The 15,817-nt window shown below is 42.2% G+C and overlaps 1 protein-coding gene across 1 annotated transcript; it reads right to left on the reverse strand.

Annotated features, from left to right (window-relative positions):
- Positions 1-1,400: 1,400 nt before the first annotated feature.
- On the reverse strand, positions 1,401-13,278 carry Prss47 (serine protease 47). The gene is made up of 4 exons (XM_035443043.1): positions 10,991-13,278; positions 6,714-6,991; positions 3,425-3,588; positions 1,401-2,369 (listed from the first exon to the last, which is right to left on the reverse strand). Exons 1-4 carry the CDS (start codon positions 11,134-11,136, stop codon positions 2,052-2,054), a joined length of 906 nt encoding a protein of 301 aa, XP_035298934.1. The 5' UTR covers positions 11,137-13,278; the 3' UTR covers positions 1,401-2,051.
- Between the last annotated feature and the right edge of the window lie 2,539 nt (positions 13,279-15,817).

A 15,817-nucleotide genomic window follows, 5' to 3' on the forward strand; every position in this document is an offset into this window, starting at 1 on the left:
TAGGCTTACATATTAGAATGTTTAGTCACCAGGAGTGGAACTCTGAAAGGATTAGAATGATTAGGACATGTGGCTTTTTTGGAAGAAGTATTTCACAAGGGTTTGGCTTTGAGGTTTTAAAGGCCCATGCCAGGCCCAATGACACTTGGGTTTCTAGAGCTTGGCTAGTCTTTGAGGGGCTGTCATGGTAACTGTAGGGCCAGTGAAGGAACTCATAATCCATACTGAGCTACTCAAGAGCTTCCCTTGCTGAAGAATATGTATGAACCACTCCACTAGCAGGCTAACTCCTCCCCAGAATCTAGAGCCCTCAAGAAGAGCTTGTTAACTGGAATCTCAGAGTCCTAATGAATTTTGCTGCAAGATCCTATGACCCAGCTTGTCTCTAAGGGGAGTGTTTTGAGTTCTTAATTCCATAGACATTGAAGCAGCAAGGTTCAATATGACAGATGTAGTCAGCTGTAGAGGTACCTCAGAAGTAGAGTTGTAGACAGATTCAGGGTCTACTCCCCCCCAAAGCCTCTTGCAAAAATGAACTAAGAAGATGCTTTTGTGTGTTGGGGGGGATAAGGCATGTTTTTATGCATCTCAGGCTCATTTAAAACTTATTATATAGCTGAAAATGGTCTTGAACATCCAATCTCCTTGCTTCTACCTCCTAAGTCCTGGAATAACAGGTATTTGTCATCATACCTTGTTTATGCAGGGATCAAACTTGGGCTCTTTTATGGTAGACAAGCACTCTATAGACCATCTCCTGGGGCTGAAGATGTATTTAGCATACTTTCTTGAGTGTCCATGAGATCCTTTTGTGATGGAAGCCCTGTTACACATGCAGCAAAAGATTGAAAACAAGGACACTGCTGCTAGTGAACACAAGGCCATGTGTATTAGCAGTGAGAGTCCAGGAAGTTCAGACAAATCCATGTTTAGAAAGGGTTTGTTTTGAATCTCATGAGTATTGTCTGGTTCCTGTAGGCCTAGGGTAAGTGGGAGTTATTCTCTTTATAGAGGGTTCTAAAGGCTGGGGTGGGCAGCATTGTAAGGCCTCTGAACTCCTGCTGGCCACATAAATACTCTGTGCCTGGTACAGAATGGGCCCAGAACACCATTTTTTGTTGTTTTAAATTTTCCTAGATTACCAAGTCCTGGGTCAACTAAACTGACAAGATTATATCAAGTTCTGACCATTGAAGTGTGGACAGACAGGTGTGGCCTGGGCTTCAGACATCAGGCACTAGATTCATGGGAAGAGTGGGGCCTCTAGAAATAGGTGAGGGTGATGCAGAGTATTAACCTAGGAGTAGATATTTGAGCACTGTTGGCTTAATGTTTGGTTTTCAATCAGCCACTAGAGCAGCTTCTGTCTGCTTTTGGCTAATGCTCTAGTCCCCCACATACATTGAGGCTTCTATCCACAAGCCACATGTTTATCCCTTTAACCTGATCCCAATACTCCAACCCCACAAAATCACTTCAAACAGTGTCTCAGGTTATGTGTGCATTGGTTTTTCCTCTTTAAAGTCCCAGGAGTGCTGCTGCCCTACCTCCAGGAAGAGGCCCTTTCTCCCTTGTACTTGAAGGCCAATGTAAAGTTCTACTTCCCCTGAAAGGATTTGACATCCTCCAAGGCAGGGACAATCTAATCTACAAGGCCAGAGAGATGTCATTCTCTTCCCAGGATGCATCCTTACTTCATAATATCCATCCCTGTAGTGGACATGCCCCCATTTTCCTACCCAATTAGGGATGCCCCATTTTCTTGCCTTTTCCTCAAGGAGAATTTCCTTGTGATGATTCGTCTCCTCCCTTTTGAGATCTGATGGCTAACTCCAGGGTAAGTCTGGTTACTGAGGTATATGGGGAACCTATAAGGGTAGTGCAATCAGAGTTAAAGGAGGATGAAGCTTTATTGCTTGTCTTTCCTAGGCTTGTTTGGGCTGTGGCAGTGAATGGGCAGGTATGCTGAGGAAAAGGTACAGATGGTAAACTAAATAGTGGAGGCTATAGCTTAGAGAAGCCTGAGCTAAGAATGCCTAAAGGCCTGGTGCTCACCCTGGGGCCTGGTCTTGAGCCTCAGGGATAAATAGTAGCAGGAACCAGATTTGTACAGTTACAAGGATGCTGCAGGAATTTGGGGAGCCAGCAGCTCTCAGAGGCCTGGGTGGAAGTTCTGTGTGAGGATACACAGATCCAGATTCTGGAAGTGGAGTAAGTCCCTTGACTTGGCTGATCCAGTCACTGAAGTAGGTGACCCTGGTGAAGACGCTGGGGTAAATGGAATGCCGGCAGTCCAGGCCCCAGCTGGCCAGTCCTACCAGGATCCATGAACTATTTTGGTAGCAGATGAGGGGGCCCCCAGAATCACCCTAAGGAGAAAGAGTAGTTAGTGTAGGATTTGCTTAGGACCAGAAATACCAATTGCATGTTAAGATCCTATATAGCCCAGCTGGATAAGGACAGGTATCAGGTTATAAACATATGGACCTTTCCCTTTTCTTGCCATGCCTAATGTTGAGAAGGGAAAATTTAGGGACTTGTAAGAAAGCTGGTTCTGCTAACCAATGTATAGATCCTGGCTCTGTAAACCTTGAGTTGCTGCAATATATCCAGTCAACTCCTCTGCTTTTGGACTCTGGCCTATACTATTTTCTCAACCTATGAACTGGAGCTCTTGAAAAAAATATGTCCATCCCCTGGCTGGGTGAAGATAGCTCATATCACCAGGCAATAAGAAGCAGGGGTCTTCAGAATATCGCCCAAAGTCACTGGAGTTGTGAAATGGCTTTAGGAACCCCCCCTGGGAAATCCAGTCTATGATGGTGACTGTCAGCTCAAGAGGCTGAAGTCTGCAGTGATGGGGAAGGCATTGGAGTCCAAACATCTAGGCCCTGGTTATGCCACTCCACTTCAGACCAATCATTTTCCTTCTGTGGGTCAGTTTTTCCATATAATCCATTATGTCTAATAGTGTCTTTTCTTCTATACTGTATAAAGAGTTCCCATAAGAAACTGACAACCCAACAACAAAACAAGAAACTTAAATGAAACATCACAGAAGATAGCATATGACAATGGACATGCAAAATACACTTAGTGAAAAAAAAAGAGATGGGTGCCAAGAGCATGCTAAGTCAGCACTGAAAACATTACCAAACTGTTTACTTACAAATTACATATTTGTATATAAGTTATGCCTCAATAAAAAGTATAAAATATGCAACAAAAATGGATGTAAGTGTCTGTTAAGGAAACAGTTATCTGCAAGGAGACTATTGAGTAATGAACCCAAGGAAAAAAAGTAGAGGCAATGAAACAGGAAGTGGGGTGGTCTCCACAAAGACTAGAGGACAATACAGCCTCTTCTGGAGGAACTGAGATAGAAAGAACAGGCATGGAGAAAATACATAACTGCCTTACTCACCCGACAGATGGACTTTCCTGTGGAGAGGCCCCCTGCACATAGCATTTCCTCATGCACATAGTCCCTGCTTTGGCCTGGTCTTTGCCCATATAAGGTATTACAGAACTCATTCTCAATGATGCCCACTTCACCCTCCTGCAGTGAGAAGGGCGGTAACAGTATTGCTGTAAAAATAAGGAGGAGGTCAGTGATGGACACTATGGCTTAGTTGGGAAAGTCCAGGCTACTCTGACTGATGATCACCATAGGACAGGGGAGTGACAAATTCTGTTTCCATCTTCTATCTACTTATCATGAATGTCTCTCTTTTTCCTCAGAAACACCCACTTACCATCTTCACCCCTCACAACAACAGATCACATATTTACTGTATAAAGAGGCAAAACTCACTAACATAATGTGCCCAATGTTGCTCAGCAAGCTTTATCACTAACCTTTATCCTATGTCTTCATCCACCCATCACCCATGCACCACTCATTTTTATTACCTTCATCAATCTATCCATTTTCTATACCCATCCTTCCATCCATCCATTCTTTCATTAGTGTTTATATTCATTCTTCCTCTTCTTACCTTCTAACATTTCTATCCACAACATATATGCACCTATTTCCTTCTTTCCTTCCTTCCTTCCTTCCTTCCTTCCTTCCTTCCTTCCTTCCTTCATCCCTTCCTTCCTTCCTTCATCCCTTCCTTCCTTCATCCCTTCCTTCCTTCCTTCCTTCCTTCATCCCTTCCTTCCTTCCTTCCTTCCTTCCTTCCTTCATCCCTTCCTTCCTTCCTTCCTTCCTTCCTTCCTTCCTTCCTTTCTTCCTTCCTATCTTGACTGAATTGACTCCACCTCACTCACCCATCCACTGACCATGTCACCAGTATCCTTGTGCTGGTTAAACTGATACAAAGGAACATTTCTAGTTGGGAAAACCAGGAAAAAGTTAATTTACTCATTGGTGTTAAAGAAATAGCACAGGGAGAGGTACCAGTAAAGATTGTCCACTTTAGCTCACATAATTAAGTAAAATGAAGATGGGAGACCATGAAAAAGAAACTGAAACCAATCATACCAAGACTAGAGGGAAGAGAAATTGCATAGAAAAGTGGGGGTCCTGGGGTGGAAATGAATTTAACATATCCAAGGACAGTAGTAAGGAGGCTGGGGTTGGGTATATGAGAGAAGCAGTAAGTCATGAAGCAGAAATGGATCAGGGTGTTATCATCACATAAGACCTGGACAGGGATTTTTTAAAATTTTGCATTAAAGTACAAGTGAGAAGGTAGTGGAAGGTTCTGAAAAGTAAAATGACATGACAATGTTTTAAAGTAATTCTGGCAGCCACATGGAGACTCATGTGGAAACACACAAGAATGAAAGTAGAGGACCATTTTAGAAACTACAGTTAATAAATGGGAGTTGAAGATGGAAGCATATACAGAAATCCACAACTAACCAATGGGCTAAGTCCCTTGAGTACAGTCAAAGTGAGGGAGGAGCAATAGTATGAACAAATGAATCAAGGCCATAATGGGGAAAAACACAGAATTAGCTGACCCAAGCTAGTGAGAGATCACTGACTCAGGTCTGACAAATGGGGAACGTGCATAAGATAGAACTAGATTCCCTTAATATAGGTGACAATGTGTGTTGGGACAATATATGAGGCAGTAGCAGTGGGTCCAAGATCTACCACTAATGCACAAACTGACTCAATGGAGCCCATTCTATATGGAGAGATACCTTGCCTAGCCTAGATACAGGGGTGTGGGAGTGGAGAGGTGCCTTTGTCCTGCCTCAATGAGATGATGGAGCAGACTTAGTAGACTTCCTAGGGGAGGCCTTACCCTCTCCTAGGAGCAGATGGGAGGTGGGGGGATGGGGAGAGTGGGAGGAGAGGAGGGAAAGGGAACTGGGATTGGAATGTAAAAAATAAATTAGTAATAATTTTAAAAAATGGGACTTGATCATACCAGACTATGTAGCAGCAGCACTGTGGAGTACCCATCATGTACTAAACTGGTATAGTAGAACAAAATGTGGGCTCTCCTTTCAAGAATGTGAGGGGGTCAGGGTAAGCAAAGCTCCTCAGGAAGACAAGTTCTTCCCAAAACACCTAAATTTCTTCTTTTGAGAAGAAATGTGCCAAATTACGATCCTATAAACAATTACAAATCTTCATTCTTTTTTCATTTACGTTATTCCTTAAGCAAATTCCTAAGTCATAATTCTTTAATAAATACCTCTGGGTATGACTTTGCATATAGTTCTCTATTTTCAATCTAAAATAATAAAACAAGGGTTTCTTATTGGCTCACTGGTAGAGCCTCTTCCAAGTATGTGCAATGGACCAATACCAGAAACAAACAAACAAATAAAACCTGTAAAAACAGAATAAAACCAGTTGAAATTAAGTGAGACTAAATACTCTATAACTTCATTAGTTCTCACGATCATGCATTCTCAATGATCTCAAGTCACATGTGACTTTCTCTCCACTTTACTCAAGTAGTACCTCCCAAGATATTTGGTAATGACATGTATTATACTTTGAATATTGAGGGTTCAGATCAGTGTGTTTGAGGCCCTGTCCTCAGCCTATGACACTATTGGTAATAGAATATCCTATTAGTAAGAGGTAGAGCCTAGTGAAAGGAAGCTAGGTCATTGAACATGTCTCCCTCAAGAAGATACTTGTACACTGGCCTCTCCTCTTCCTCTTTGCTTGCCACGTGACCACCATAAGATATGCACCATTGTTCTACCACACATTTCCTCACCACAATGTGCTGCTTCACCACAGGTCCAAAACAACAGGGCCAAATCATCATGGACTGGAAGTTCTGATACTGTGAGCTAAAATAAACCTCACCTTTTAAAAGTGATTACCTCAGGTATATTTGTTACAGTGTTGAAAACATAGAATGGGCTAGCCTCCACACCTGACCTTTGAGTTTAATCAAGTCACCTCAGATCCATTACTGATTAAAATCTTAGAATAAAAAGACCATTAATATTCAAAGAGCCCAGATCTCTGATGGCAAATATCAGCAGTTGCCACCTTCAGAATCTGGGATGCAGGGAAGTTTGTGGCTATGGACTCTCACACTTTCAGTTAGAAGGACTCTATAGTGGCCTTCTCATAGAACACGGAGGTGAGGTACAGAGGGCAACATCCGGTGACTTCAGAAACCAGCCCTTTTTCCACCTGGGTCACTCTTTCCTTCCTCCCCGTGCACCTCTTGTCTTCCTCCTCTCCCTGCCCTCACTCCCTCTCCAACTTCACTTTCCCTTACTGTCTTCAGAAAGCATTCCCCATCCAGTTATCCAGCAAGATGTGTGGTTGGGGAGCTGTGTGTCTTTAGATGGGAGGCAGGCAGGTACAACGTAGGATGTGAAGTTCACAGGCAGATGCAGCTGCAGCATTGCAATGTCACTTCCAAAGGAATGAAACTTCTCAAAGTCTGGGTGTTTGACGACACGGTTCACAGACATCTTCTGAGTATGCTGTGTTTTCTGGTACAGCTGAGTATTCCCCAACAGAACCTGATAGTTCCCTGGGGCCTGGGATTTGCTGAAAGATAAAGGATTCCATCATCACCATCATCTCTAAGTGGGAAGATAACCCTGTCTTCCTGAACCCTCATTTATCACTGGCCACACTGCCTGGACTCCATACAGTTTGGCCTTTCCCTTTCTGACAGTCAAGTGGTAGTTTGAATGAGAATTCCCTTCACAGATTCATATATTTGAATTGTTTGGTTCCTAATTGGTAGAACTGTTTGGGAAGTATTGGAAGATGTGGCCTTATTGGAGGGGGTGTCACTTTGGTGGCTTTGAGATTTCAAAAGCCCAAGTAATTCCTAATTACATGCCCCCATCTGCCTTGTACCTGAAGCTCTTAGCTACTGCTTTACTGTCATGGCTTCCTGCCTGCCTGCTGCCATGCTCTCTGCTGGGATGATCATGGAATCTACTCCCCTAGAATAGTGAGCCTCAATTAACATTTTTTATAAGTTGCTTTGGACATAGTGTCTAATCACGGCAATAGAAATGTAACTGAGGGGCGGAGAGATGTCTCAGAGGTTAAAAGCACTGGCTGCTCTTCCAGAGGTCATGAGTTCAATTCCCAGCAGCCACATGGTGGTTCACAACCATTCATAATGAGATTTGTTGCCCTCTTCTGGCATGCAGTCATGCAGACATACATGGAGGCAGAATGTTGTATATATAATAAATAAATAAAATCTTTTAAAAAAAGAAAAAGAAATGTAACTAAGACAGAAGTTGATACCAGGGAATGGGCTATTGCTATCACAGGCCTGACCAAGGTAGTTTTAAAGAAAAATGTGTTATATTTGGGGAGTTTGGACTAGGAAAGTAGTTGAACACTTTAAGTATGGCTTAACTGTCCATCCTAGCAGGACCTTGGAAGACAATAGTGTTGAGAACAATGATGACTATGGAGGCCCAGTTCAAGAGGTTTCAGAGGGGAACAATATTAGCAATTGGCCTATAGACCATTCTTCTGTATTTTGGCAAAGAATGTGTCGACTTTTTGCCCTTGCCTTAAGTATCTTCTTGAGGCTAATTTAATTGCCAGAAATGTCAAGACAGCCTAATCCTCACTTTTTCACTTGGTTATTTGTGATCACTCTTACACAGATATACAATGAAAATGAACAAGTAGGGCAAAAATACAAAATACACAGTTTGAGAAGAAAAAGAACACCAGGAACTTTAATGTTGGAGACTTAGTTTATGCTTAAAGTCATAAGTAAAATGGGGAGAGGGTAGTAAAGGGAATGGTGTCCTCAGGGTAAGACCTCACCCAGCTATTCCTGCAACTTATGAAAAGAAAAAGGCTATGGAATTATTTGTTCCTAAAGAGAAACAACAAATCAAAGCTTATGCAAATGCATTTCAGATTTTATCCTAAACAGGAAGCAGAATTTGGTGGCATCAGCTATATGGTTCTGGCTTTAGAGGTGTGGAGGATACAGAAGTAAGAGGGTTGTGGATTCTTTCTCTGTTGTTAAGAAAAGCTGATGACATCAGGCATGTGGCAGGGGAATCTCTGCATGGAAGCCCAAAAAGGCTGTTATATGAAGCTGTGAAGGTGAAGCCTGGGTTGTGCTGGAGATTCCAGGATATTGGAGGAGCCAGAGCTGCAGTTGTGGGATACCTGTCAAGCAGAGTTGAATATGGTTAGTTGGACCAATTTAAAAGAGAAAGTTATGTTGCATTCAGAAAAACTGACATTGGACATAGAGCTTTATGATTTGGAGTTTACCCTGCTGGGTTTCAATCTTGCATTGGTCCAGTATTTCCTCACTGAAACCTTGTTCCTTCCTTTTTGAATGGTAATGCATTTTGGAATACCATTGCATGTTGGAAGAATGTAATTTGCTTTTTTATCTTATAGGGGTTACAATTAAGAGATTTCTCTGAATCTCAGAAGAAATTTTGGACTTTGAAATGATGTTGAGAATGAAAGACTTGGGTATTTCTGAAGTTGAACTAAATGCATTTTGGATTATGATATAGCCATGAGCCTACTGGAAACAGGGAGTAGAATGCAATGGTTTAAATGAAAATGACCTACATAGGCTCATATATTTGAATGTTGAGTCCCTAGTTGGTGGAACTGTTTAGAAAGGATTATGAGACGTGGCCTTGATGGAGGACATGTGTCATTGGGGAATGAGTTTTGAGGTTTCAAAAGCCTAATCCATTCCCAGTTATCTCTCTCTCCATTTTGTGCATGTGGATTGGTATTCAGCTACTGCTCCAGCACCATGCCTGCCTGCCTGCTGCCATGTTCCCTGCCATAATGGTCATGGACCTCTGAAACTGTGAGCCCCAGTAAACATTTTCTTTTAAAAGTTTCCTTGGTCATAATGTCTCATCACGGCAATAGAAAAGTACTAAGACAGCAGCCTTCTTTCTGCAAGCTGATGGATATTCTACTCAAACCTCATGATAAAGTATTCCACATTATATCTTAGAACTGGAGGAACAAAGAATTCCAGTACTGAAAGGGTCCCTAATAGGGTCCTCAAATCAAACATTTTAAAATTTTACTTAAGGAAAATTATGGCCGAGTCCTAGTTTTATGATTTAAATCTTAAATATTATTGACCTAGGAGTTAGCCAATCACTAAAGGCATAGTCATCAGCCTGTGGTGCTGTCCAAAAAGGGTGGAACATTTATGAGGTGAAGCCTAGTAAAAAGAAGCTATGTCATTAGGATAATGTCCTTGAAGCCCCCCTACCCCCACTTCTTTTTGTTATCTTTGTTTCCTAGCTACCAAGAAAGACCAGGCCTCATCTACATATGTTCTTGCTGTGATGAACTGTGTTATCATAGATTCAAAGAAACAGACCAACTAACTTTGGACTGAAACCATGAGCCAAGATAGCCCTTATTCATTTTGTTCATTTTCTGAATTATTTGGTCACAGTGATGGAAATCTAACATATTTCCCTGCCCTCTTATTAAGGATTGCTTCTCCACTTGGTACTAAGCACTCACAAAGGATTTGTTAAATGCATACATGGGTGCATCAAAGGGAAGCTTTACTTGTTCTTGAATAAGACTGAGTAAACAGCCTATGTATACAGCTCCCACACTAGGTCCTCACCAATTCCACATACTCAATTTCTCCCTTTTGGTAGCCCTTACAGCTCCTTTGCACTTCTCTAAGACTGTAGCATCTTTATAGACTTATGTTCCTCGGGGCTGCCCTCTTCACATGCTTTGGCATGTCTCATCTGCATCATACTGATTGAGCTTGTTCCTTCTGAGGAAAAAGAAACCTTTACCTGAGATCTCCTTACATTCTGTTCCCTAAAGGGTCTCAGGTGAATGCAGCATAATTAGCTATTAACAGTATTAAATTGGAGTCTCAAAGCCAAAAAGCAAGGTTTCAATTCCCTGATCTGGATTGTATAGCACCCAAACTCTCTGGGTCCCTCCATGCCTGAAGGAAGCTAGGCCCTCTGTCAGGCTTCAAAGAGGCAGAGAAGTGAGACTCCTGGCTGTCCATATCATTTGTTCAGGTTAGGGGTGGAGGTGCTGTACTTTCTATCCATACAGACTAATATGGCATAGTCACGACCACTGTTTTTCACAGGACTTAGTTTTACAAAAGTAAGAAATCACCTGGCTGCCTGTCATATATGGTCTTTGCCTAGGATCTGGCTTACAGGAAGAGTAAGGAACAATGAAATAAAATGAGGTCTACGATAGACAACAAAGCATGTTTCTTGGGAAACATCTGTGTTAGTAGGCAGACACAGAGGGGGGCGTGTAGGGATCCTTACAGAAACTGAGAATTAAATATAATGAGAACCACTACAGATCAAGGACAGTTTTATGGCATATGGGGCTAATCCAGGCAGAGAGAATTGTGGGTCAAGGAAGGACTAATGTGTATTTGGTGGAAGTAGACTGCCCCCAGAGAAAAGCCTAGAGGAGAAAAGCATGTTATCTCTAACTTTCTTTTCTCATTCTGCATTTTTATCACCACCTGGCCCCTCTATCTGGGGACTCCAGATAAGGCAAACTCACTTTTGGAAGCAGTGGGCTGTAGTAACCAACCAGTAGGAGTCAATGAGGACAGCTCCACAGAGATGCAAGTCCCGGTACAGCAGGCTGGCCTGCCACGGCCACTTGCCAGCCAATGAATCCCGGCCACCAAACACCTTCCCAACCATCTTCAGCTTCCCACATACTGTGGAGACACCCCCATACAATCTGTTAGACACACAATTCCTGAGAGGCAGAATAACACCCTAAGCAAGCTCCTCCTCCACCTCACAGACGGGAAGATCTTGGCGAAAGACAAGTGACCTGTGCAAGTGACTTCAGGCTACCCTGGTCTCTGCTTTCACTGGCCACCACCTTGGACATGATAAGCTCCACTGACAGTTCTGTGGGAGCAAGAGCTCAGGTACCTGGGAACATGGGATGGAGCAAATAAAAGGCTGGCCACAGACAGCAGCCTGTCCTTAAGTTACCCTGCCAAGCAGGTGGACAGAAGGGAGCCTGTATGACTTCATTTTTTTTAAATAGCACAGCTCTGTGCTTACTTTTCAAATCACAGAATTTTTAAGTCTCATAGGTTACTGATAACAGTTTCTCAATGTCATGACTTCTCAGTGATTGTCTCAACTTCAATCTGCCCAGTATCCCAGGGAGAGAAAATTACTCTGTGGTACTGATGAGTGACCTGGGACAAGTTGCTTTACATTTCTAAAAGGAGACTGGGTAAGGCTAGTAATGACAACCTTTTTTCTATGATTCATCTGGGAGGGTGTTACTGGACCCAGATCTTGACAGGCTGTCTATCTTCTTCCAAGAACTAGCCCCCAAGCCTCTATGAGCTTTGTTACCTTTGTCTCCTCTTGTAATCCCATGCTTTCTACTACCACCACTGGGTCAGCCCTAGACACCATTTTGGACCCATGGCATCACACCAGACTCTAGGGTGTAAAGAGTCAGTCCCAGAGGGGAACCTACATCAATTTGGTTGATATTTTCTTTGAGACCACCTGGTTCCAAGGGGAAGGCAAAAGAGGGACACAACTTCCGGTATGGCCTCCACCCATCGCTCGCCCACTGCCTCTCAAACGGACCTTGTGCTCCGCTCACATAATCCTGGTGCCCGCTGGCGGACAGTTCCAAACCTTGCTGTAGCCCTGGTCTCCCTGGTGCTACTCCAGGAACCTTTGAGGGGCTGGGGACACCAGGCTTCAGGACAGGGCCAGCCTTGGGGCCCAGGGGCAGCAGTAACAGCAGGGGCCAGAGTAGGAAACTGAGCCCACAGAGGATCCTCACCACCCTAGTGCCCATCCCAGATGCCAGAACCTGTGGGGAAGTTGTCCCTGACCTGACCCTGACCCCGCTCTGACCCGGACCTGACCCCTGCTGGGACAGTTCTTGACCTTGTCTTGAGACAGGATCCCAAGTCCTGCCCTGACAGCTTTCTTACCCGCTATCACCCAATCCGGACTCCTCTAAGACCACAGTGACCCTGGCTCTAATTCCTGCCATTCCCAGCCTCTAACCCATGTGTAGCATAGCCAGCAACAGTGCAATGGAAAATTCCTGCTCATCGATGAGCAAAAGATAGGGAGTCCAACCACAGAAGATAGGAAATGATATGAAAAGGAAATTCAGGCTGGTAATGTAGCTCAGTAGTAGAAATAGGGAGATGAAGGGGAAGCTGGTGGGTTCTCTAGGACTTCCCCATACACCCCATAAACCCCATACACACAGAGAAAGTTAATTCGTGGAAGAAGGAAGAACTAAAAGATCCACACATAGGGAAAGCGTAATTAGCTGTCAAGAAAATAAAACATAAAAAGTATCATTTCTAGCCACCAAATTGCAAGCATGTAATGATACTTACAGTTTTCCAGTATTTTGTTAATCAGCAATTCTTTACAGTGGTGGTTGGCATCTTAATCTCAAAGACATACCCCACATGTGATCTGAAATTATGTGAGAACCTGACATTTCACTTTTATTTATATCTGTCTTCATCACTCAGACATAAACTTCAGACTATAGAAATTTCTGTTTACCAATGTCTTGGGGAGAAGGGAATGTAATGTAAATAAACTGGCTGAGGCCCTTAATGTAGATCTAGCCACTGTCAATCAGATCTTAGAGACTTCCCAGCTAGATCTCTAAATTGAGCTGTAAACATCTCACTCCCTGTCTGCCCAGTCATATCTGTCTGTCTGTTAACTAGTGGCAAGCTCCCCTCTGTTCTTCAGATATACTTTATTTGTACAAGATACAACCACCTGTCTCCTTTTTTGTCTAAAAACAAAAGTTATAACTAATATAAGAAAAACTATATACAATAAGTACAATAATTATACATATATATATATATATATATATATATATATATATACAGGCAGTAAGTATATAAAAATGTCTAGTTCATTAGTATTTAGCAAATTCAGAGAAAGTATTCCATTATCTATCCTATGTTGAGTCCAAAGTCTTGTACTCAATTTACTTTTTATTCTAATTTGCATTATCAAATTATCTTTTAATGTCTCTCAAGCGTTTACACTTTACACATCTTTAGTAAGTTTCTTTTCTGAGTCTGATAACAATGAAAACTGTAGCTATACTATCTAGTCTTCAATTCCCTCAGAGACATAAGAAGGGATTAATATTAACTGAGTAAACAGGAAGTGCAAGCAAGCAACTTGCAAAAAATGTGAGAAATGACAGAAACGGCTGACTACCTGGACAGTACTCAAGGTTCTGGTGCATGTATCTTCTGCCCACAGGCCTAGCATATCTAACAGACATTTCTGTGAAGCAGGATATTCTGAAGGATTGTCTCACCTTGTCTTGGCCAGGTTTGCAGTGACTTTTTTGGTGTTGTTTTTGCCCAGTTTGGACAGCATACTGTCAGCAGTCAAGACAAGGGCACATTCTTGCCCAGTGGCTTACTTTTGCCACAAAGAAAGTCAACTCTGTCTGGGCTTTGGTGGCGCACACCTTTAATCCCAGCACTTGGGAGGAAGAGGCAGGCGGATCTCTGTGAGTTCGAGGCCAGCCTGGTCTCCAGAGCGAGTGCCAGGATAGGCTCCAAAGCTACACAGAGAAACCCTGACTTGAAAAACCAAAAAAAAAAAAAAAAAAGGAAAGAAAGAAACTCCATGTGGAGTTTCTTTGATGCATATCATCTTTTCTGAAATAGATTGGTGCTTCCAGGAGCAAACATGCCTTGTTGTCATTAAAAAAAGAACCTATGTTATTAAAACATCTTAAATGCCATATTCTGTAGATCTCTGAAGTGTTTGAAGATGACCTGTCTGTCTAAAATATAATCTCTGTCTGACCTTGAAGACATTACCTAATATGACTACAACTCCTATTATAATAGGTGACTAATTATTAATCTACATTTCCTTATTATCTTATATAATTGGTAATAATAACTTTCAAGGACTAGAAATTTGCATTACATTGTTAAATGAGCTGTATAGGTATAATACCTTGAACAATTTTAGAAATATATGTACAGTATGTTTTAACCAATTAATTTCAAATTTGTATGAATATACAGTATTTGTATACAATATACAAAAATTCAATCCAATGAAAAATACATAAAAACTAGTAGTTACTTTTTAAAAGTAGATTCAATAATCTACCTTTTAATCTTATATCTATTTCCTCCTTTTTTCTTTTCAGAGTAGCTTCAATAATCTCTCTCTCTCTCTCTCTCTCTCTCTCTCTCTCTCTCTCTCTCTCTCTCTGTCTGCCTCTGCCTCCCTAATGCTGGGATTAAAGGCATGCACCACCACCACCCAGAATGTGAGGGTTTTTCTTAGATTATCTGAAGCATGAAAATCCATCCTAAATTTGGGGCCCCTGCTGGTGGCAACCCCTATAAAGGGACATAGAAGAAGAAATCTTCACTTTTTGTTCATTTTCCCCACTCTTACCAGCAAGTGCATCTATCCTGTTACTGCCACCAGTATTAAATACAGCATCTTCAGTATTCCAACATAGATTGAGGTCAGTAGCTTTAGGATCAGGTTTGAACTGCTGAGACATCCAGACTCAAGAACTGAACAACAACCATATTTTCGGCCTCTCCATTGCAAGACAGCCATTGTTGAAGCATCAGAGCACATCCTATAAACCAGTGTAATAAATATCCTCTTGATTATGCACATACACACAATAATGTAGACTCCAGCCAGGGGGGAAGATCAGTGCTCTGCTCAGCCATCATCAGAGAAGTTTCATCCTGCAGCAGATGTGAACAAATAATAGAGACCCAAAGCCAGACATTATTTAAAGAGTAAACAAGCATGGAATGCTCAGTCCTAAATGGGATGTCTCCATCATATCCCTCCCCGAAGCTGTGGGAACCCCACAGAAGAGGAGTACAGAGTGTAAGAGCTGGAGGATTTGTAAGACACCAAGAAGACAAGGACCTCTCCATCAACATGATAGTGCACATATGAACTCACAGAGACTGGGCATGCAAAAGGTCTGAATGGGTCTGTACCAGTTGGGGTTTTAGAGCTGAAAGAAGTGGATGCATGCCCCCCATTCCTAACCTCGTAACTATCTCCAGTTGATGACTACTTGAAAATGAAATTTTAGTTTCCTCCAAGGAAGTCTCACTGGGAAAACAAACTACTTGTAAGACTAGACTTCATGTCCAGCAGTATATGGCCAACAGAAAATGAACTTGATGGCATCTTTGGAGGTTCCTTGTCTCTCAGTTTCATGCCAGGGATTTTTCTGCATTTTTTAATTTTATTTTGTTTTATTTATGTGTTTTCTTCTCTCTTTTTGCCCTACGGGTCCTGTCTCTGAATTGTGGCTTCCAGTTTAGTATTTTTGTGG

Source organism: Cricetulus griseus, chromosome 3 (assembly GCF_003668045.3).
Source record: "Cricetulus griseus strain 17A/GY chromosome 3, alternate assembly CriGri-PICRH-1.0, whole genome shotgun sequence".
Classification (NCBI taxonomy): domain Eukaryota; kingdom Metazoa; phylum Chordata; class Mammalia; order Rodentia; family Cricetidae; genus Cricetulus; species Cricetulus griseus.